Source organism: Aptenodytes forsteri, unplaced genomic scaffold, assembly GCF_000699145.1.
Source record: "Aptenodytes forsteri isolate BGI_AS27 unplaced genomic scaffold, ASM69914v1 Scaffold92, whole genome shotgun sequence".
NCBI lineage: Eukaryota > Metazoa > Chordata > Aves > Sphenisciformes > Spheniscidae > Aptenodytes > Aptenodytes forsteri.
Window position 1 is genome coordinate 3,447,611 of NW_008794581.1, and position 22,465 is coordinate 3,470,075.

At 39.2% G+C, this 22,465-nt stretch overlaps 1 protein-coding gene across 1 annotated transcript in view; it reads right to left on the reverse strand.

The window, feature by feature from the left end:
* Nucleotides 1-22,465, reverse strand: part of ZSWIM6 (zinc finger SWIM-type containing 6) — a 54,427-nt gene that overhangs the window by 26,171 nt on the left and 5,791 nt on the right. The window contains exons 2-6 of the mRNA XM_009272549.1: nucleotides 18,282-18,430; nucleotides 17,603-17,753; nucleotides 2,721-2,900; nucleotides 963-1,139; nucleotides 529-675 (exon numbers count right to left, since the gene is read on the reverse strand). Coding sequence (XP_009270824.1) covers nucleotides 529-675; nucleotides 963-1,139; nucleotides 2,721-2,900; nucleotides 17,603-17,753; nucleotides 18,282-18,430 — 804 coding nt within the window. The remainder of the gene's footprint in view (nucleotides 1-528; nucleotides 676-962; nucleotides 1,140-2,720; nucleotides 2,901-17,602; nucleotides 17,754-18,281; nucleotides 18,431-22,465) is intronic.

Below are 22,465 nucleotides of genomic sequence, written 5' to 3' on the forward strand. Positions count from 1 at the left end.
TCCACCTTTATTCAGAAACACTAAAATTTAAGCGTTATAAGAGACTCTTTTGGAACAAACTGCCAAGTTTGATGAATTTCTGTAGTGCAGGCTGCCTCATTGTTACCCTCAATGTCAACTTTAGGCCTACACCTCAGAAATATATAGTTCAGCTAAATTATATATCAGAGAAAAAAATTATTTTAAACACCTGACATGCCAAATGCAAAGCTCTGTTTAAAAGCCTGTGAATTACACAGGGTGAATATTTTCACTGTGTAACCAAAAACCCTGATTGGGATAAAGGCCCCATCATGCCAGACATATTGCAGAAGGCAGAACAGAGCCCTTGCCCTGCACAGCTCAACCCAGCTTACAGTAAACCTCTGACATCCAGAATGTGACATTACCACGATGATCCTTTGGACCGAAGAGTTAAAGTCACCCCTTTTGCTTTAGTTTCAAAACCGGTTTTCTCATGCAAAGTTCCAGTCCGGTGTTATTGTCACCTCAGCAAGTCCTTTGCCCTTCTCTCTTCCCCACATTTACCTTTCTTCTGAGCCCGGAACATTTCCAGCTGTTTTTGCTGCTGCCTTCTTAGTGTATTAACAATAGCTATTGCTAGCCTCAGTGCTTCTCGTGGGTATCCATGAGATCGTAATGCGTCCACCCTCGCACAGGCTGTAGGAACATGTTCTAAAATGGAGAAAATAATTGAGGAATAGCAATGCTTCCATGTCTGCAATGGCCTGTTTTGCTAGGTTACTCAAAGGGGCTTTTTTGTTGGGGTTGGGTTTTTTTTTTGTTTTTAAAACTATGCAAGAGAGACTTAAAGGACTACTTCTGAGCCAGCATTTCAAGGGAGCCTCTGTTCCTTTTGCCAGGCTTTTCATTCATCTCCCCACCATCCCCCCCAAAATAATGCCATAGAAAATGAACAAAGCAGCAAGTCATGGAAACGTCTTTCCGGTTTAGCCACTTACCATGCCAGAGGGGCCACCCGTGAGAGTCAAAGAGGGAGTTTTCAGTGTCGTCATGGTAACAGTAGTTGGTGTATAGGTCACTGCTGATAATGTGCTGTAAGTGGCTGTCCTGCCAGTGCAGATCGCACGCCTCAATGGCTCGAGTGAACACCGTCCGATGTGGCCTGCTCGATGAATCTGTCATTTTCACAAGTTCAGAAAGCTGCATCAGCTTTTACTCATTCATATGTGAATCAGTCATTCACAGTATTCTTGTCTTCTGCCTATTCACCAACCCCCAACCAAAGGCAGCCTGCCTTGCCCCCCTCTGCACCGGGCAGCCCACAGATGACATTTCACATCCTATTATTACCCAACAGCTCAGACGAAGTGTGTGCCATTCACTTTGCATTCAGAGAGAGATCGACAAACCAGCATGGCTGATGCTAAACAGGACTTTGCAGAGGGAACAGCTAGAGATGAAGGACATTCAACAGCACGTACAGAACTCCCCTAAAAACAAACTAGAAAGTATACGGCAAACAGCTACTCAAGCATCCCCAGTTTCCTCCTCAGACCCAGAGCTGCCAGGATGAGGGATGGATAAACATCGCATGAAAGATTTTTAGTTGTTCTCTTTGAGAAGTGACATTAACTTTGAGCACTTGTATGATCTTTTGTCATAAACATATACAAACACTGTAAAGAAAGTGAGGTACTGAGGCCACGGGACTGACATAATCCTTACTGGATATCTTCCTATGGCAAGATCGCTCTGTTGACATGGCACTATGTCTGTGAACGTTGAGATGCCGTGTCAGAGTTACCACTAGCCTGCCCAGGTTGGGCTGAACATCACGAGATACAGAAAGCAAAACACCTCTGTAGGAAGTTACATGCTGAATGAACTTCTGTCCCCGGCTAGCTGCGACATTTTAAAATGAACCAAGTCTATTTCCTTCAGAGGTAATCTTCCAAGAAAAAAACAAGGAAAAACCCATCTAAGTCCAAATCTGCCACCTCCCAAGCATTTAATTTTAACTTCATCATAATTATATGAAATACATATTAAAATACTGAGGGTTTGGAGGATTATGAGGGTTTGTTCCCAGGTAAATATCCTGCATCTTCCCCAGTTATTAGCAAAGTAGCCATCTTTGCTTGAAGAGGACTGGACAAGGCTTCTGTCAGATTTGATGATTACATTTTAGATTAGAAAGCATGATATTGAGTAAGAAGAGACACCTCCTCCAAGACAGCAGTGTTGCCTCTGCACCCCCCCGACACCTGGCAATGCAGACTGCACATACAGAGCACATCCCACAGATAGCTACTTTAGTTTCTCACATACTCAAGTTTAATGCAGTTGCAACAGATCTCTCTTTAAATAGGTATCAAAGGCTTTGTAATTGCAAACAAAGTAAAAACCCCAACACCAGAAGGAATACAAGATTATAGTCAAGCAAAGAAACAGGCTTTACATGACATACTTCAAGGACATCGAATTTTCATGCAACGTGTATTTAGAAGCACCAAGTGAAAAGTTAGAAGACCTAACTAAACACAAATACTTGCTTTGAAAACATTGCAGCCCCAGCACAAAAAAACCACCTATTTATCCTTTCTGCAAGGACAGTATTAGTGAAAATAATTTTGGCTGGTCAATCCTCAACAAGAAAGTTACTTGTCCCAGGAAAGAGTGCTGAATTCTGCAAGGCTAGAGTATATAAGATAGAGGTTATATTATATGTTGCAGTCAGTGCATATGTTTAGGCTCACCTTGGTTAGCATTTGCACCCTGAGGCAAAGCATTGGTTAAATTGGGCAGCTCGTTTCCATGGTTTCCATCTTCCCAGGGACAAACATCCACACTGTTCCATTTTTTCAGCTGTTTTAGCCAACTGGCCTTCTGCTCCAACTTGCAGTGGGGATTTAAGACTATACACATCCACAGAGCACCTGATTTTAAAAAGATTGCTAAATTATGTTTTCTATTAAAAATGCAGCAGCCAATGACTAATTGCAAACTTCTATACTCTAACACTTTTTCTCCCCTCAAAGGCTACACTGCTTGCTTCCCAGCTACACCTAACACCAGGCAGACTGAATTCCCGATGAAGGATTTTGGCACTGGCATGGCCCATCTGAAGCAGTTGAAAGACGGTACCAAGCCAACCTTCTCAATTAAAAGGCATTAAGAGGTCTTTTGTGTTAGAAAATCCAGAGTTCACAATGTATGGCTCAGACAGGAACATCAGTCAAAAGCAAACAAGAATTCACATAAAGTTACAGCAGGAAGTTACCCAAGTTTTCCTTCTAATTTTTGTACCAGAAGCGAATGCTGTTTTCTACGAAAAAGAACTATGTATTTTCCAGCTTCACATTACAGGAACCAAGGAAGCGCATTAGTAAGACATGTATTTTGTAAACATAACTTCCACACTCAGAACACAGCAGAAGTACTGCTGATCATATAACTCATTCCCAAACACATCTGGGTCTCAGAGATCCAGTAAACACTGGTTTTGTGCAGACTAATAGGAATAAGGTATTTTTACTGCAATTACTTCAGCAATTTGGTTACACTAGAAAATTTGTTTTACATTTTCTGTTTACGGAGCTCAAAGAGAAAGCTAATTTGCACTGACATTTCACACATACCATCACTTTGGAACGTGCTCCCTGAGACTATATAGCAGGGCAGGCATAAATACATCAGGGTCTCTAGCAACAATTTTCAAATGGAAAGATTTTTCTCTAAATCAGCTGTCTCTTCATCAGCGTGAACTTTGACAGACGCGTGAAGACATCTGAAAGTACTGTTTAGCAACAGTTCATTTGCTCATTAAGAATGTGCCTTATACACTACAAGAGATTTAGAGAATATGCTTAAACTATGCAATCTTCATGACAGGCTCAGAAAAAAAAGAATAAAAATGCAGCTGGTTCTTCTAGGATAATAAAATTCTCACATTCAAGTATTCTTTTGCTAACTAAGAATGCAAAATGGATACCCAGAGCACAGGCCATCACATTACATTCATTCCTAAAGTAACTCGGCATGTCGGTATGCCACAGCACAGGAGCCAGTGGAAACACAGCTTGATCCTTAAGGTTTCAAGTCCCCTGCTATTCAGACCAACATGGAATGGGGAAGTAATATCAAACAAATCTGAAAACCACAGCAAAATATGAAATGGTACTGTGCAGAACACCAGAAAGACACTACACTACTGCAGATTATTACTGCACAGTAGTTAAATACAGTACAGCAAGTGTTTTGGTTTTTGTTGATTTTTTTTTTAAGTGTCTGAAACTTGCCATGGCAGTGAGTAAGGCCAACACTATATTTAAAAACTTCTTTTAAAGTCAAATCGTATGACTTTTAGACACACTCATCAACACACTTCACTCTCCAGAGTCAAATGACAACTGGTTCTTATTATTAAACATCACTGCATTCAGCACTGCCCAAGACAGAATGACTGTATTTCTTGCAATCTGCAAAACAAAACAGAAGATGCGGCATATTGGAAAACCTTGGAGAATAGTTAACTTGGGCTTTATTTAGTTTCAAAATCAAGTATCACTTGAGGGCACTAAGGAGACACTGTACCTCTCAGCATCTAACAAAAAAACTAATTTACTACTTTGTAACCAGATTCCCAATGTTTCCAGACTGAAGCAAAAGCAAAGTGGAATAACTTAACCGCATTTGCTAAGTATTTCAACCATCCAGCAAGGTGGAACACACAGTACTGATTACACCATGCCTGTACAAAATGAGTGGCCTTTTCTTTTTCCACATCTCAGAAACACCACCAGAGGCAAAGGAATTCACTCGCCTTCTTCAGAAGCTCCACTATGCATGCGGTACATCCAAGAGACAGGAGAGGGAAGAGATAAGCACCAAAATCCTTTAAAAACTTCTTTGGTTTAAAGAGGGAAACTATGTCAAGCATAACTACATTGTTAGCAGTGATTGTCTCAGAAACCCAGGCTATTCTTATGCAAATACAGCACAGGGACAAGTGTATTTCTAATAAACCCCACATAAACCACTTAACATTTCCATAAAGCCCAACTGCACCCTGCTCCCAGTGACTTCAGGGCGAGCTGTGTGCACATCTGAGATCTCGCCCAGCTTTCATGGATGTCCGATTCCCTGCAGGAAGAAGAGTGCAAGACAAAACTCCCCCACGAGAAGAGAAGGGAACAGAAAGAGCCTCAGGCTCAGCTCCTGTAGTGCTACAAAGGCCACCATCTGGGAGAAGGATGCATAATGCCAATGACCCCACACTCTTCAGCCTATTTGGGTTTCTAGGTTTTTTGGTTGGGTTTTTTTGTGTGATTTTTTTTTTCTTTTTTTTCCCTAGTGTGTGTGTGTGTTTGCCTGTATTCATATTTTCTTCCTCCTTCCTCCTTGGTGTGATTTTTTTTTCTTTTTTTTTCCCTAGTGTGTGTGTGTGTGTTTGCCTGTATTCATATTTCTTCCTCCTCCTGCTCCCTAAGCGCTTTCCCCCTCCCCTGACATCTGCTCCATTCTGTCTCTTTCAATTCACTGGTTCCTGTACTGCTCCTAGCACTGAAAATTCTGAGGAAAATGTTCACTTGTGCCCAGATTTTCACCACATGCCAACTGGTAGGAGCCTGGAGGATATTCTTCCTATTTCACTTTGATGCTACTCAGTGGAAGTCTCCCTGAGCCAGCCCTTAAATGTCACCATGAACCTGAAGGTTTACACTGGCCTCAGACAAGAGACTCTCTATTTTCTGCCTAATAGCTCCCATACAGGGAAACTGCTGATCACACTTACCCCCTTACTACAGATAAGGCTTATGGAAAAATGAAGGGCAGCTACTTGTGATTTGTGGGGAAGGTATCTAAATCCATTTCCAGTGACTTCTGCCGACAGCAGTTTCCAGGCTACAGTCTATACTCCAAAGAAGTTTCCCAAAATACATTCCTGGCATTCTCAAGTTTACCTGTTTGACTAGCTTTAATCATGTCACCAATGCCACCTGCAATATGAACGAATGTCTCATTAAATGAAAAAAAAAACCCGAACCACAGAGAATGTGTTTGTGTTTACATACTCTGTTTTTCTCCCTAACACAGCTCGCTCTCTTCTTCCTGTCTCCCTTTCCCCAGGGACCAGTTATCTTTTCGTACTGGTTCTCAGCAGGCTGATACATCTTCCGCCCCCACCTACACGCTACTAAACCAAAAGTAAAGTTCTGATTTGGATCCCTTGACTGTGACCTATGTCTTTCTAGTACAAAACTCCTCACAGCACAGTGGCAAAATGATCACAACCCAATATACAAAAAATTTTCACCCAAAAGATAATTGGAAAAATAAAGACATGCTGCAACTGCAATTTGATAGTAATTTCACAAGGGAATGAATATTAGAACTGTCATATTGCAGTGAGGAATTGCTTATTTTGGTTCAACACTATTCCTCTTGAAAAAGCCAGCTTTGCCAAAACAGACCTTTGGTTCAGACAGCCATCCTTTTGAAAATGCACAGTTGTCATTCACCTTTAGTGTGCTTCACACCACAAAAAAAAAAAATAGGTTACATTACCACTTTACACAATGCATGCCTTCCTTGTACATACAAGGGAACATCAGTACTTGTGTTTCTCAGTAGATATCCATACCTTTGAATTTATAGGGGAGAAAGGGACAGCATGCCTTTACACTGATTAGGATTTAAATATGCAAATTGAAAAACATTAAGAAGTATTCGGTCACTGTAAAAGTAGATGTTGTAATAATTATACATCCTATGTATGCATGTATTCATGAAGCCAAAGGAAGTGCAAGGAATGTATACAGACTTTCGTGAGAGATTAGGCATTGCTCAGTTTTCATAAATCCCATTATATTTTACTCCTGCCCCAGTAAATGGGAAGGTGGTGATGGGAACAGTTTTAGTGGGGGGCTAGGACACTGACTGTGATTGAAGATCCAGCATACAATACTGTTTGACTGATTACAGTCTTCCCAAGAAATCTGCTTTTCCTAGAAATATTATGCTAGCTTGTCAGGGCTGCTGCGCAGCTAAGCTGGGTCAGCATTTCCTCATTTACAATACCTGTGTAATCAATGGCTGAGACTTGGCCTTTGCTTTGGAATTTTACATTTAATATACTTAAGATCAATCCATTCATTTGCAAAATTAAAATACACAAGAAACAGATGCACATCTACTGTTACATTTCTTTGTCCTTCCCATAAATGCACATTTCTTTCTTAAAAAATAAAACCCCATAAGCTACCAGGTTAGTAGCATTTGATAATTTCAAAGAAAATGTAGCCAGGTAATCAAGACCATTCCCTTTGTGCAACAGACATCACCTTTGACACTTGCTACACACTTGCCACTGTGCCCCATTTGAGCCTAATCAATTCTATCACAAAAGCATCATTTTACAGAATTGGAAGTGCCAGAATAGAAACAATACTGGGAGACAGAACCTATGACCCCTTTAAAGTAGAACCATCAGCAAAGTATTTTAAAGTGGTTTACATCTGGTTTTTAAACACATACGCACTTTCACTGGGACAGCCACTTGGAAACCTCAAAGAAAGTAGTGTATGGTATTTATTGCTTCTCAACAAGAAGGACAAGTGCGTTTGGAATGACTGAGAAAGCCACCTCCCTCCTCCAGGCACAGAGAGATCTTCATTAGAACAAAGCATAATCAGAAGTCCCACTGGAGAATGCTCCAATTAAACAGTTGCTTTTATGGAATAGTGAAGATAGGCAAAGCACTTCAGTGCTGTTCTCTCCTCGATAAGAACCCCAAGGAAAAGTACTCTCAGCATTCAGTTGGATCCAAGTTGCAATTTTATTCATAAAAACAATTCCTTAATGCGTTCTGGTTTCTCTGGGCACCCTTCAGAAAAAAAGGCTTTCTATGGGTGCTGTGTTTCTTGGAGAACAGAATGTTTCATTTTGCTCTAATTCATTCTATTACTGAATTAAACTTTGATGTATTGGTCTTGACAAGTGCTCCATGCTGATTGTATTGTGTATGATAGTATAATCACTCCCCATGCATTTCACACTAGCTGGCTGATTAATGCAATAGATTACCTGCAGTACTGATGGCAAGAGGGAATCATTGCCCTCTGCACACTAAACTCCAAATGTGCATTAGAGGAGTGGAGGTGTAACCCAGGGACAAAAAAAAAAAAATGCCTAATTCCTTAAGTTTCCCTTTCTCTCTCGCCACATACTGCTGCTCCAAGAGTTGAAGGCACACATGTATTTGGCTGAAAGGGGCATTTACATACTGAGATGCTATTCTAAGCTATCATCACCTAAACGCTCTGATTTCTGTGTTTCAAGTAACAAAAAACTCCTGCTCTCGTCTTCCTATGTTTTCAACTTTTAGCACAATGGAAAACGGAACTAACCAAGCACTTCCACCGTTTTGCATGAGCCCATTGTTCTGGGTTATGCCTTTTTGAGTTTGTTTTTAAAACTGCTGCATCTTTGCAGACACTCTGCCATTTGACCAAAGGGTTTCATGTAAGAGCAGAAATTTGCTTGAAAGGTGCAGTTTACAGTATCATAGCCTAAGACGACAGTCTCCCTAAGAGAGCACTTAGTATCTGTCACATGTCCATTGGAAGCCCTTCTAGGCACCTATAGTACCCTCTAACCTAACCACTGTAGCAAAGCGTGGGCTATTAGTCTACAAAGCTAGAGGAAAGTATAAAGCACCTGCAAATGAATCTGAATTATTAACTTCCCTAATATTCACAAAGCCATTCATTTGTTCACAGTCAACTGAAGGTTAAAGTACTGCTAATACTAGCACAAATAGTACAAAAATACTCCTTTATGAGTATCTTAATATGATTCTTCACAATTTTAAATAGTTGTCAGTATTTACAGCTAGGTGGTGAACACGGAGTGTGCTCCTGCCCAACGCAGAGATCAGATTTTATCAAATATTTTGACTAGTAATACACACAATCACAGTCTATTTTCAGATACTTTGACAATTTTCAGAACAAAGTTAATATGACTACTAACTATAAATACACTAACCTACCCCTATTTAAATTTATCATTGAGATGAATGAATTCCTCTCACAGCTAATTTTTTTAGGAAGATGCAAAACTGGAAAGTTTGATAAGTTCATCAAACAAAACAAGATATTCATAAAAGAAAGGGATGAAAATACCTCTCTTTAAAAGAAGTGGAGCGAGTGTAAACACTCCCTTGCATAGTGGGAAGTTCAGAAAAAAGTATGATTGCCACAACTATGCTCACAGAATGTAAATAACTCACTGTAACTGGCCAGAAGAACAAATTCTGATTGTCTAGTCTGAATTCCTTCCTACCCTAAGATTTCCTGAGTTACTTTTGTCTTCCAGTCCAAAAGTGATTGCAAGTTTTTACAAAAACAGCATGCTTCAATTAAGATTTCTAATACAAGAATCTAGCACAGCTCCTGGTTAGCTGATCCACTGCCTGGCTACTACAATTCCAAATTCTAAGCTTATTTCTAGTTTTCTAGTTAAAGTTATCCAGCTCCAATTACAATTTTCAGCTACCTTTTGTTTGCTTGGCAGAAGTGTCTTCCCTATCCATTTTTTAGTCTACATAGGTATCTTAAATTATGAAGGATTTCCTTTGTCTTGCTTTGACAGACCCGAGCAGACTGAGATTCTTGCACCTCTCACTTTAAAGTACTCTTCCAATTTTTCAGTTATTTTTCCAGTATCCACTCAAGACAGAAAACTGGAAAATATCACAAGGCTAGATTACTGGACCACAGTAAAGCTCAGAGAAATCAGTGAAGATTCAGCAATTCCTCTCCATAAATCTATTACTTCTCTCTAGCTCTGGAATTTACTAGAAGCAGTATTAGAAAATTAAATGGTAGCTTAATGTTACTGAAGTTTTAAAAATAAAGAGAGGAAGAAAAAAAAAATAACGTTAAGTACCAGCTTGGGCTCATAGTAAAACTCTGCCCTTAATCTTGGCAGTCATGATTCCACAGTTAGGGCCGCAATGAGTTTTGTACCAGCTCCAATACAGAACAATTTTTTAGGACATTTATAAGTAAATCAGTTCAACAGGTTAGGAATAAAAACTTCAAAAATTGTTTTAATGCAGGTACTTCATGAAATTTGGCTCCTGTTGTAAAAGTACTTTCCATCCAGCTGAACTAAATGGAAACCCAAACTTTCTGTATGGCATTAAAAATAAACCCTCCAAGCTATGCTTATAGACTAAAGTTAATTGCTTTCACCATTATTCCTCAAACCTGGTAAGTGCCACAGGAAAGAATACCCTCTTTGAAAATAGCTCCCACTTACTATCATGCTCTGGCCTCATATATCCTCATTTCAAATACCATTATGGCACATGCCAATAATGAAGGAGGAAGGAAACCATCCTCAGAGAAGATGGACAGAACCCATCTTCGCAGAACTGCGGCCTGGCTTCATTCACCGGGGAAATAAAGGTGACAGCAACAACCAAGACACTCCAGGGCCATGACAGCAATTTCTTTAAGTTGTCATCCATAACTCAGGCCTTAGAGCAGCAAAACTGTCTTGTGATGCTAACTCAGAAATACTGTTAATTTAGTGCCTCCAATAGCACAAATCATTCAAATACACTGACATATATTAAGAGCTTATTCTGTGAAAGAGCAGATGTAACCTTAAGTGCATGAACTGAAGGCACACGTGTTTTGTAACTGTATGGCAACCACACCATGGCACCTAAGAGTAAACAAAAGGAAAGTAAGAGAAGGATTATCAATTAAGCAAAGACAGCCTCCTGGATACAATACAGTTGAAGACAAGTATGTGTAAGGTATCACTCTACCTAGAAGTCCCACAGTGAAAGACCAAGGGAAATGGTGCAAAGTATGGTGCATCCTACCTCCTTTGAAACATAGGTCTTCCTATAGCTTTCAAGGCCAGAAATGTGCTATGTGCAACTGATTAATCTAAACTTAGAAAATTGAAGTTAACTTTATTTTCTATAGGTACAGGGCATTGGTACTATCCTTCGCTTTAAGGCAGAACATGATGCAATTAGAACCTGGGATACTCAAAGAAATCATGAAAATATAGATATAAGCTTGGCACTCAAATTTGAAACTTAGAGCCTTGCTGTACCATTTTTGAAATACCATAAAATATGGGGAAAAATATGAATGTTTCTACTGCATAGCTGATCCTAAAAAGGGATTGCACGAAGTTTGCAGCTCCAGAAAAATGGTATTAGAGCACAAAAACTGTAATGAATGCTTAACTTTAGTGATTCTTTTTCATGGCAGCCCTGAAGTAGTCATCAAATCTGGCATCAGGAAGGAATTTCTCTAGGGGCATATTGGCAACAACCCTGGCTGCTTTTGTCCTTTTTTTTCCCCTCCACTTAAGTACTAAGCAGAGATAATCTGTTTAGAACAGCTGGCACATCCCATTCATACAAGTTTGTCGCTCTAATTGCAAAGGGAAGGAATGCCTGAGATAGAAATATAGATGGAGAATAGCTTCATTTAGTTAAGATTAAAAGAATCTAACTTGGTATTTTCTTGAGATTAATACAAACTTTTATCAGAAAAACTCAGTGGTTTCCAAATTAAAAAAAAGCATTATTTAACACTCAATCATTAGTTTGCTCATGGCAAAATGGTAATTAAATCTCTCATAATTAATCCATAATGATTCCTTGCCTAAACTCAACATTTAGAATTAAGTTTTAGATGAGGAGCAAAATATTACTAATAAAAATTTAGGCATGATCCTTCAGGAAATACATCGTACTATTTCTCTACATGACATGACCTTGTAAAATGATATTTCAGTTTTAAATTTTAACACAAAAATGTATCAGTGATCCAGAAAGTGGCCAAAATATCAGCAAATGTGAACTCAAAGTAGACCATCAGGCTGTTCGAACATTTAAAAAGCGGCCCACAACAGGGCAAAGTGCTCATGAAAAACTACTAAGACTAAGACTACTAGAACTACTAAGGCACAGACATGTTACTCCGCTCAGGAAATACCTTTATGACAACAACCCATTTAGTACGCATAACAGAAAGGATTCTGTCACCCAGGAAAGCTTTATCGCATGAATGAGACTCATGGCAATATTGTGAGAGGTTCCTACACTTAAAAACTTCAGGTACCAAGAAGTGGTTGAGGTAGATAAGAGAAGCTTATGCATTAAAATGTGGAGACTACTCAACTGCAATTACAGAATACCTTTTATGTTCTCCTCCACATCATAAAATAAAAGGACCAATAGAGACCGGGATCAGCATGACACAAACCCAGAACACATTTGCCAGTTTTATCCACTGCCCTGCTTTGCAAGAGCTCTTTGGACACACCCTCTTCCCCATGACACCGCTATGATATTTTTGTTCCACAAGAAACTAATCCTTGACTTAAAAAAACACAGCTCTCCTCCCCCTTAAACAGTTCTTAAATATCAAAATGGAGGAAATAGACTAGAAATGTTTGTTTTGAAACATGCAAATTATGTGAAATTTCTTCACCATGAAGGCAAGCAAGAGGATATAAAGATACTGAAAATGGTAGTTCACAAAAAATAAAATCATCTGATCCTGTAGTCTACATGTTGACAAGCTGTTGGGCTCCATCACTCCACCAAGCAGTAGATACTTGTCTTAGATTCTTCTACTTGACTGCTTTCATCAGATTAAGCATCTGGGATTTAATTTAACAGTTTCAGCTTTATTAAGCTGTCACAAGAGCAGCCCCGCTTTGATAACAGTAGCTGCTCCAATTATGGCTTGGTTTAGGGTTGACAAGTATAATGATTCATTCATGGCACATGAGAAGCAATAAAAGGTTGTTTTGCATTACAGCTTTAAAAATGTGGGCACTTTTTTCATTTAATTTGTCACTTAGCTTTTGCTAAGAGGACATTTAAATTGCAGTAAAAGGCAAATGGGGCTTTTAGTTTAAATGTAATCCCCATATTTAAATGATCTGTAATGGCACAGTGTTCGAGTGGGAACACTATTGTTTCACAGTGGGCCCTGATGGTGACATGTGACATTTGTATTCAAGTCCTGTATTATCCATGCGGCTAAAGGGCTTCCAATTTCATTTCACAGCCAGAAGCCTGCAGAAAACACCAATTAACTTGCAGATCCCATTTGCCGACAAAACTCGGCCTCTTCCCGATGTCTGGCATCTGGCAGTGCTCAACATTTAATTCCAAAGCAGAGCCTTGCAGCCATCATGATCACTAGGCTGGGGCACAAAGTCAAATTTCCCCCCTTCAAGGAAATCTTTTCACTTTTGTAGAGAACAAGCAACTTCTACTTAATTTTTCATGGATGAATATTAATGAATTACTGCTGTAGTAAGATTGCATGGTCCATTTTTTCCCTCTAGACTACAAAGAAGGCTAACTGACCTTTTCTTCAGAGATCTCAGCTCAACAGGCATCAGCAGATATTTACCATGCATTTCCATAACCCCCCATTTTACCAATGCAATTTAATTAAAAAGGCAAAACAAGGGGCTTCAGATAATTAATCATTCTGATACACTGAAGTCTTCAACCATGGTCACCAAGAGTTAAACACCTAAAGATCAGCAAGTGAAATTCACCTACTGAGACACCATTTAAACAGCAACAATGTGTAGAATTCCAACTCCGCTCTAAACTCTGGAAAGTGCATTCATGTATTACTGTGACAAGTTGGAAGTGTTCACCAGTGCATCACTGAAGTTGCTTCTAAATGCTTCCAGTATGAGAAATATATGAGCAAGGCCTTATAGCTTTGACCTGTAATATTGATCTTCCCAATACTACACCTTTGGAGTTCCATAAGTAGCATTTAGCTCAACCCATTCTTTGATGTACAACAAGGGAATCTGCTGAGCATAATTACTATATTCTTCCTCCTGATCTAAAGACTTTAAAAAAAACAACTAGCTAGTTATGTGTAAGGCCTTTTTGTTAACTTGAGGCTTTTGAATCTTAAATTGCTTACAGAATTAGGAATTTGTATTAGAAAATCACCAGCTTCATAGTTAGATGTGAAGTATTTGTGGGTTTTGGGTGGGGTGTTCTTGGTTTGTTGTTTTGGGTTGGTTTGTTTTTTTTTTTTTTTCCTTTGGAGTTCCATAAGTAGCATTTAGCTCAACCCATTCTTTGATGTACAACAAGGGAATCTGCTGAGCATAATTACTATATTCTTCCTCCTGATCTAAAGACTTTAAAAAAAACAACTAGCTAGTTATGTGTAAGGCCTTTTTGTTAACTTGAGGCTTTTGAATCTTAAATTGCTTACAGAATTAGGAATTTGTATTAGAAAATCACCAGCTTCATAGTTAGATGTGAAGTATTTGTGGGTTTTGGGTGGGGGTGTTCTTGTTTGTTGTTTTGGGTTGGTTTGTTTTTTTTTTTTTAAATCAGCACCTTCCAACATTCAAACCCAATCTGACTTCAACTGAAGTCAACAATTTACCAGAAACTTCAGCAGGGACCCTGATCAGAGCCCAGTGTGTCCTTCCAGTACCTTTGCCAATGCCAGGCAGGAAGCATCAGTTAAGTTCTAATGAAAGGCTCAAGTGACCCAGTCAAGGAGCAAAGCTGAAGTTATTTAAGTATACTTAAAAACCTATGCCAAGATGGAACTGACAAAGTGGCCATATGCCTAGCAGTTGGCAGACAGCATACCAGGGCAAGCCAGCAAGCCTTTATTAAGCAGAGTCTATATTTACATACTTTATGTCCTAAAATTCTCCATAACTATAATGTTTAATTGCTACCTACCTGTGAAATAAATGAGATCATAGATAAAAAATTTTTTTAAAGACATATATATGCCACTCCCAGATTACTCTGAACAGATAATACAAAAAATTAAGTATGCAAAGGCCTATCTCACTCCCTTTATTGCTATTTTAGTTCTCTAACATCCTAGAAAATGACAAGACAGGAAGCCAACATTATTTTAGAACATAATGATAACATCACCCCCTTAAACCCAATGTCTGAGTTCTCTGCCACTGCTGGCACAGATCATATGTTGCCAGGGCCATCCCACTCTTCCTTCTGCAGCTTGCTATTGTAACTCTGGTCTCCATTAAAATACCCTTCAACTTTTGCACATTCACTTTATTTTTTTAGAGATGCATGTTTCACCTGGAAAAAGGGATGTGTTTAGTTTGAGTGAAACTCAAGGTGAAATCCTAGCAAAAACATGGCAGCAGCTTGTAACTTTCACACAAGGTAGGAGTCAAGCTGGAGAAATTAACAGCAATTTTGAGGGAACTTGCTAAGCACCAGTAGAAGGAATCCTACTCTGCGGGGAAGAAATAGACAGCTTAGCAACATAAACACAAGCTGGAGGTGCAAGAACCAAGTTAAGTTCTACCCTTAGCCTACTGCACACCTAAAGTGATTGAAATGTATTTGCAGTTGAAACCATGGTACACAATCAACATATTTTGATACTGTTAGAGGCAGCAGAGCAGTTCAGGACTGAAACAACAGGGTCTGCCTCAGATTGCAAATACAGCAGCTGAGGTAGTGGTGAGGCTGGAGGTTGCACTGTGGCTTTTTGGGAGTGGCACCTATAATTCTGATTAGACAGATTAAACTAATCAATTCAATTAATCTAAAATATTGCTTATTCAATGCTACAGGCAGAGAGATTCCACCTCCTCTACCTTCAGACAGGTGCTGTCAAGAAAGTGACGTTAATATGAAACTGATGAAACAAGAAGAGGAACCACTAAGAAATTTTAACAAAACCTTTTATGTTTATTGGCAGCATGTGGTAAGACTGCTACAGGTAACAGATGGAGAACACATTTCTGCCTCTCCCACCACCTACCAGCTCAACCCACATAAGCAATGAAGCATGAGACCCTCCAGTTTTCAGTATGGTGGGATACAATTTTACTGTGTACACGTCCAGCTAAGCACGTGCCCTGCTTGGCAAAAACTGTTATTCACCAACAAGCCAAGGCATCATAAAAATGACATACTAAAAGGGTTGTTACACTCGAAGACAAGTAGTTATACCTACACTCTCTCTGACAGAGCTTTGCCTGCTCTGATATTAAGGCTTTCCACCACAGAAGTCTAAAAGCACTAGCTAACTAGTAGAGATTAATTAGCCTAATGCTTCATTTAGAGTGAACACAATTTATGCTAAACAGGTTATATTCAGTCTTAGCCCCACCAGTAAACATGCAATCAATCCATGGTCATCTTTAACCTTTAACAGTGGAAAACTTAAGTTTTGCTTTTGACACTTCCTTTCTAAATGAAGCACGTTATTCTTGCTTGGATTTAGTTTCAATTAGTTTAATTTTGGACCTTTAAAATATATCAAGAGCATTATGGTCTTTGACTCTCTTCTCTGCAGTGTTTACATAACATCCCATAGGGCATCATCTGTAAGGTTTTTTGTTTGTTTGTTCTTTAATATTTGTTTATTTCTATGGTCCATGCCACATAAGTCAGGCATAGCAATATTGACCATAACACATCTCAAGACAGACTCCTTTAAATCTAGACTTGAAGTGCCTTTCCAGATTGAGTGAGAGCACAGGTTACTACTCCAAGTTCCGTGAGCCACAAGGCGATTCCATTTAGGCTGTTTGCCTTCAGCTTGCTTTGAGAAAGCCTCCAAGACAGCATCCGAAACCTTATTACAGCTAAGATATACACATTAATCCCTTCACTCATACACTCAGTGAATTATCTTTTGGAGAAACAAATCAGATTTACCACTGTATTTTAAATAATTCAGGTTGTCTTTTATTGCTTTTATCTTCTACACACTTACACACCAACTGGTTAGTTGTTTGTTCCAGTACTTTATACCTAGGAAAGCATTGCTTGTGGTTACTTAATATTCTTTCCACTCACCTACCCACCTTTAAAATACTGGTGACATTTACGTTCAAGTTGTTTTGAATTCCCACCACCACAATTTCCTACAGATTTTGAGAACTTCTGAAGCAGTATTTCCAACTGTATTAGCGAGTTTCTGGAACACTTTAGAGTAAATGTCCTCAGACCTTACCAGTTTAAATATTCCTTTCCCATTTCAGCCTGTGTTCCTCTCTCCGTTGTACAACTAAGTCATGTATCTGGTCACAACTGACCTTTCCTGTAAAGCAGTGTTAATTGTTTTATCCCTCTATTATTTGATCTCTTTTCCTGCTCAGTAATGGATTTCTACTTTCCTTTGTTGCTATCTTCTCATACTCTTAATGAATCTCCTCTTTTTGCCTTCTTTTTCTCTCTAGTTGTGAATCGATTTCTTCCTTAACCTTTCCAGTTTAGCACTAGTGGCTTATATACTTACCCTCAGTTGTGTAGCTACGTTTCCACTTTTTGCTTTATTCTCTTTAGATCCTCAGGTACTTACAACCTGTTGCAGTTGTACTTGTTTCATACCATGCTTCCTCTCCTCGAACTGCAATTGTCTGACACTGTAGATCAGAAATTCCATTTCACCCAACCTTAACTGAACAAGCAAAACTGCAGAAAACTCTAACCTGCTTTACCTAGTACCACAATAAAGTTTCTCTCCACCCCAAAGATGTAATTGTTTCTTCATTATACATATGAACACCTAAATGATTTTGAAGTCTGTGCATTTACCCAGTTCATCCCAGAGCTGCCTATACTTGTCAGTCATTGCAGTTCCTTGTTGTCTCCAAAGCGACAGACGAGGGTCAGCCATGAACTGTTCTGTTATCAACGTCAACATGCGAGCTCCATTTGAATCTCTCATCTTTAGCATCTCTCGCACCTAGGAAACGAGTCTTTTAACACAAGCTTGAAAAAACAAAGAAATCATAGTACAGACAATATGCTGCAGTGTTAAATATTCCACCTCTGTTAAATAAGAAATGTAATTTATATATGTGATGTGAAATTTTTAAGTAGAAAAAATAGTCTGCCTTCCCAATGTTAAAGATTTTTGGTTTCAGTATCCCATTGCAATTCTTCAAAGATACTTCTTCCACAAGTAATCCACAGGTATATTATGCAAACTGCTGCAAGACTAATTTCTACAGGTTTCTCCATCATTTTGGGGGTGGGAAGGAAGAGAACAGCAAAGCTGCAGATGGTTGAAATGTTACTTCATGGCCTTAAACTGATCAAGACACATCGGATTGCAGTCCATTGCTGTACAACTCATTATTAAGCTGCCATCATGCTCCCAAGGCTTTGTCTTGTTTTAGAACAACAGGACTTTGAGTAAGATGGGAACAAGTACAGACTGGCTTGGGGAATGGGGAGCAACAAAAGGGAAGGTTTAGAGTACTCAACACACCTTTGCAAAAAGCAAATTGAGCTGCTTCCCTGATCCATGGTATCCGCCCTGGGAGAGGAAGAGTTTAACCTGTTCTTGGACCTGTTCCTCATCCAAATGCCAGCAGTTTTCATCATCTATGCTAGCACCCGCTGTTGGGTCAGGAGCACCTGCAAACAGCAAGACAAGAAATCATTATGTTCTATATAAAGAAGGAAGGTTCATGGGTCCAGGGGAGAGGACTACTGCAGAGGTTTTTGGATTTGTATTTTGTCCTGGTTTGGATGTCTTGGCTTTAATCTAAACATTCTTTAAAATAGACTTAAATTAGTCCTCGGTAGTCTTAAGCACTTAGAAATTACAGCCTATGAAAAGGTATTTAAATAAATAATCTTTTATAACAAAACATTAAAATCAATGTGAGGTTTTTTCCTCCCATCTCAGCAGCTATACTAGAATGCTTTTACAAGGAAAATTAGACTTTGCATAGTACTTCTACAACTGTGATGTTAAAACCACTCTCCCCAAAACACCTGTGTAATTCCTGTACCTTCAGCAATCTTGCTCAGGTTTAAGTGACTGCTAGTGAGCGCTGCTATTGATGAACATGAGGAAAATCATCACCTCGGTGCCTCTGAGCTGTGATGGCTCTGCAAAGCTAAACAAAGAGTAAAAAAATCCCCAAACAAATCCAAAGTCTTAAAGCACTAAAGGCATTTCCATCATAAATAAGAGTTATAGCTGTGTAAGACCAAGGTGCTTCCAAAAGAGCATTTTTACATAGGCAATGTCATCAGCACAGAGTCAATTCAGAGCAACTCTACCTGAACTAGCCTAGTGTGAACTGAAGTGACTAGATTTACATCAGGCAGTGCTTTGGCCACAGGCTGCTCTAACTCAAATTTTGCAGTTGAGAGCAGTGATTTTTCTGCCAGTGGCCTCTCCTAAAGGCTGACAAAATTAACTAAAACAAGTTCTTGCACCATCTAGCAATCTGTATTTTTCTGAAGAAGCCCACACCTCCACTGGGTATTTTTTTAAAAGGTATTCAAACTGAAAAGGCTGAAAAGCACTTATCTAGACTGTCACGGAAACAACTCAAGGCAGTGCATCACCATACCAGATGTAAGGTATTTTAAGCATGCCCAAGACTCCAGTTAACTTGACATTTTGATTTTGGGCTTGTCACAACTGCATAATCTCTATCTCAGTTAGTTTTTGAGAAAATGTTAGAAATTGAATCACATTACACAATCTATCACTTTTAAATCTGAGTCCATGTTACCTCTGTAGCCAAAAAAAGGATACTGGCAGGGAAGGAAAATTACATAGTCAGATTTGTAAAACCTTACTTTTTCAAAGAAGTCCTGAGAACTTGAAAAGCAAAGATATATACAACTCTTCAGATGTATAGGAATTAAACATTGATTCTGTTGATGCAAGCCTTCATTTCACAATTGCAGCTCTGTTATATAGGTAAAGCTTTTAAGCAGTCACAGGAAATGCTGGAATGTTTATTAAATGAAAATACAACCAGAAGATTTAAAGGGTCAGAGGGATGTCTTGTCTACTAGTTACTGAGAGAGTAAAAAAAAAAGTCTTCCAGCTCAACTTCCTAAACTGCCTCCAACTTCAGAGCCTACAGCTGGGAATGCTGCACTGCTGTATATATACACACACATATATTTAGATTAATAAGAAACTGTGTCTTTGAAGATGTGAATGAACTCTCCTGCCTTCCACAGGAACCATAACAGTGTCTCTTCGAAAACAGGAATCAAGCCCAAGACAGTACAAAAACTAAGGAATGAATAACCTCTTCCGTGAGTGCTTCCATCTTCAGTATGTTAGCTTTAAGGGGCTTTCAATCAGTCAGCTACACAAAACACATACTGCTAAGTCTTCAGTTGCAAAGAACCAGATAAAAAGGGAAATCAAGCCACATGAGAACAAGCAGTGCAGCTGTTGCACAGACCCAGGTTTGCAGTATCACCTTGCAAATAGTTTAAATATTTCATTGCTCTAAAACACAGAAGAGACCTGTGAAAAGGAGCTATATAAAAGCACCAATATACAAAATACACTTATATTTATCCCTCACTTCAATGGAGATTTATCTTTAAATAATCTTGGCACAGCTACTTTTAAATTGAATTAAAAATAGCCCAAGATTCCTCGGCTAAGCTTCCCTATTTAGGGAAAAAAACCAAAATCCTTTCCCTAACTGTTTACATTTTATCAAAAGCTCATCAGTCAGTTTGTGCTAGAAGGTTAAATTTCAACACAGCTACCGCAGATTCTTTAACAGGGTTCCTTTACAGGAACAAGGGCACCCGCTGCCCCAGGCCAGCAGCACTGCCCCCAACAAAGCCTCTTCTCCCAGCAGGATCCCAAATATACCTTCCCCAGGGGCTCAGCATCACTGTACTTACACGAGTGTTATTTTCATGCCAGTAGGCTGGAAGACTGTAAAAGCTGAAGACACCAAGCTGAGGGTCTGAGCTCTACCATGCTGTTCAGCACAGTACTACAGATACATCTGACTCAGAGCAATTTTTCCGTACAAGATCTTACATAGGCTACACTCAGTATGATCAATTTTTTTTTTTTTAATTGGGATGTATAAACAAATTTCAATACACACATAACCAGCACCAGCTATAGTTGTAATTCACTGATCTTTCAACACCGCTGGCAGTCTTCAGCAATAGCCATGGACCAACAAGGCATGGAGATGGTATGTCCGATCAGGCATGAGTCCCAACCACCGTCCACCACAGCAGCAGCCAGGCATCCTAGTGGATGCCGCTGGGGAAGTCTCAGCTTCCACTGCCCACATCACTCTTGTTTTGGGGTCGAGACACAATCTCCACGTCTCTCAACCAGGCACTTTTCAAGATCACTATGTTCGCTTAGGTGAACATTGATTGATCTAGCCTGTTTCCTCTCCCACTCAAACACAGATCACTCTTGGACAACGGACAGGATTTCTACACTGCCACTTTTCTTCTGAAGATGTGGGACCAGGTGAGTAGACAAACTACCTGAACAAGCACTACGAGGGAGCTGCCTTAGGAGCTGTGAGATGAAGCCCTAGCAATAGCCAGCAGGAAGGCTCAAAACCAGGCAGAGCTGAAGGTTGAACCCAAAGGTGGTGGCTTCGCTCTGGGTGCAGCACAGCCCCAAACAAGCACTGCGAGGCTTCAGCAGATGGACAGTTTGGCTGTGGAGAGGAACATGGGCAGCCCTGAATTTAATCTCTGCAGTGCAGTTTGGTACCGAGACCAAATCCCGTTCCTACTTGTAAACTGGAGATAAGTATTACTTACGTGCTTTAGAGGGGTGTCATGAGGATAAATCAGTTCACATTTGAACTATGAAAGTGAAAAGAACTGTATAATTATACTAAATATTAAAACCTGTAATTAAACTGTGTCAGTTTATAGACACTAACATATTAATCTCCCTCCCTCCAACCTCTGGCTTTAATGTCTGTCGTGACTGGTCTTTGAAATAGGTTTTGTCATGTACTTACAGTTAAATACAATAAAGTATTTATACTCAGTATATAGATACAGCCATATATACTTACTCATGCTCTTTTACTAAAATTACTAAATTGCAATCTTAGCAATCAAAGCAGGAATATTGTGCACAACTGTTTGTAACACTGAACACCCAAATAAAATTTGAAAACAGGGTATCAGTCTTTTATATTTACGGTCATAGCAGGTTACATGTTAAATATAATCGATTCCCAAGTTTTAAGAAGCAGAAGCATTAAAAAAACCACTTTGATCATTTCCATAGCAATTTTAAAAGCAACTGCTTTCAAAATGAGCAACCACATTCAAGAACTGGTGGTGTATATGGAGCACTTAACCTCTGAAAGGTAAATAGAAGCAAAGCAAGGAGCATTGACTAAAACAGGCTAAAAATTGCCTATATTGCAAACTACTCAGGTGCAGATCAACAGTGAAATTTGGTTAAAACAGCAGGAAGTAGTCTTTAAGGCAAACTGTTTCCCTGATTCTTATTTCTGAAGTATCACAAAAATTGTCGTCAAATGAACCCATGCCAAATTACTCACTCATAGCCATACTGAAACTTTTTTGAACTTCATTTTATAAAAATCTTACTAATTTAAGTATACAAATGAACTGTAGATCAGTTAAATTTTATTACATGTCATCCCACAGCAGCAT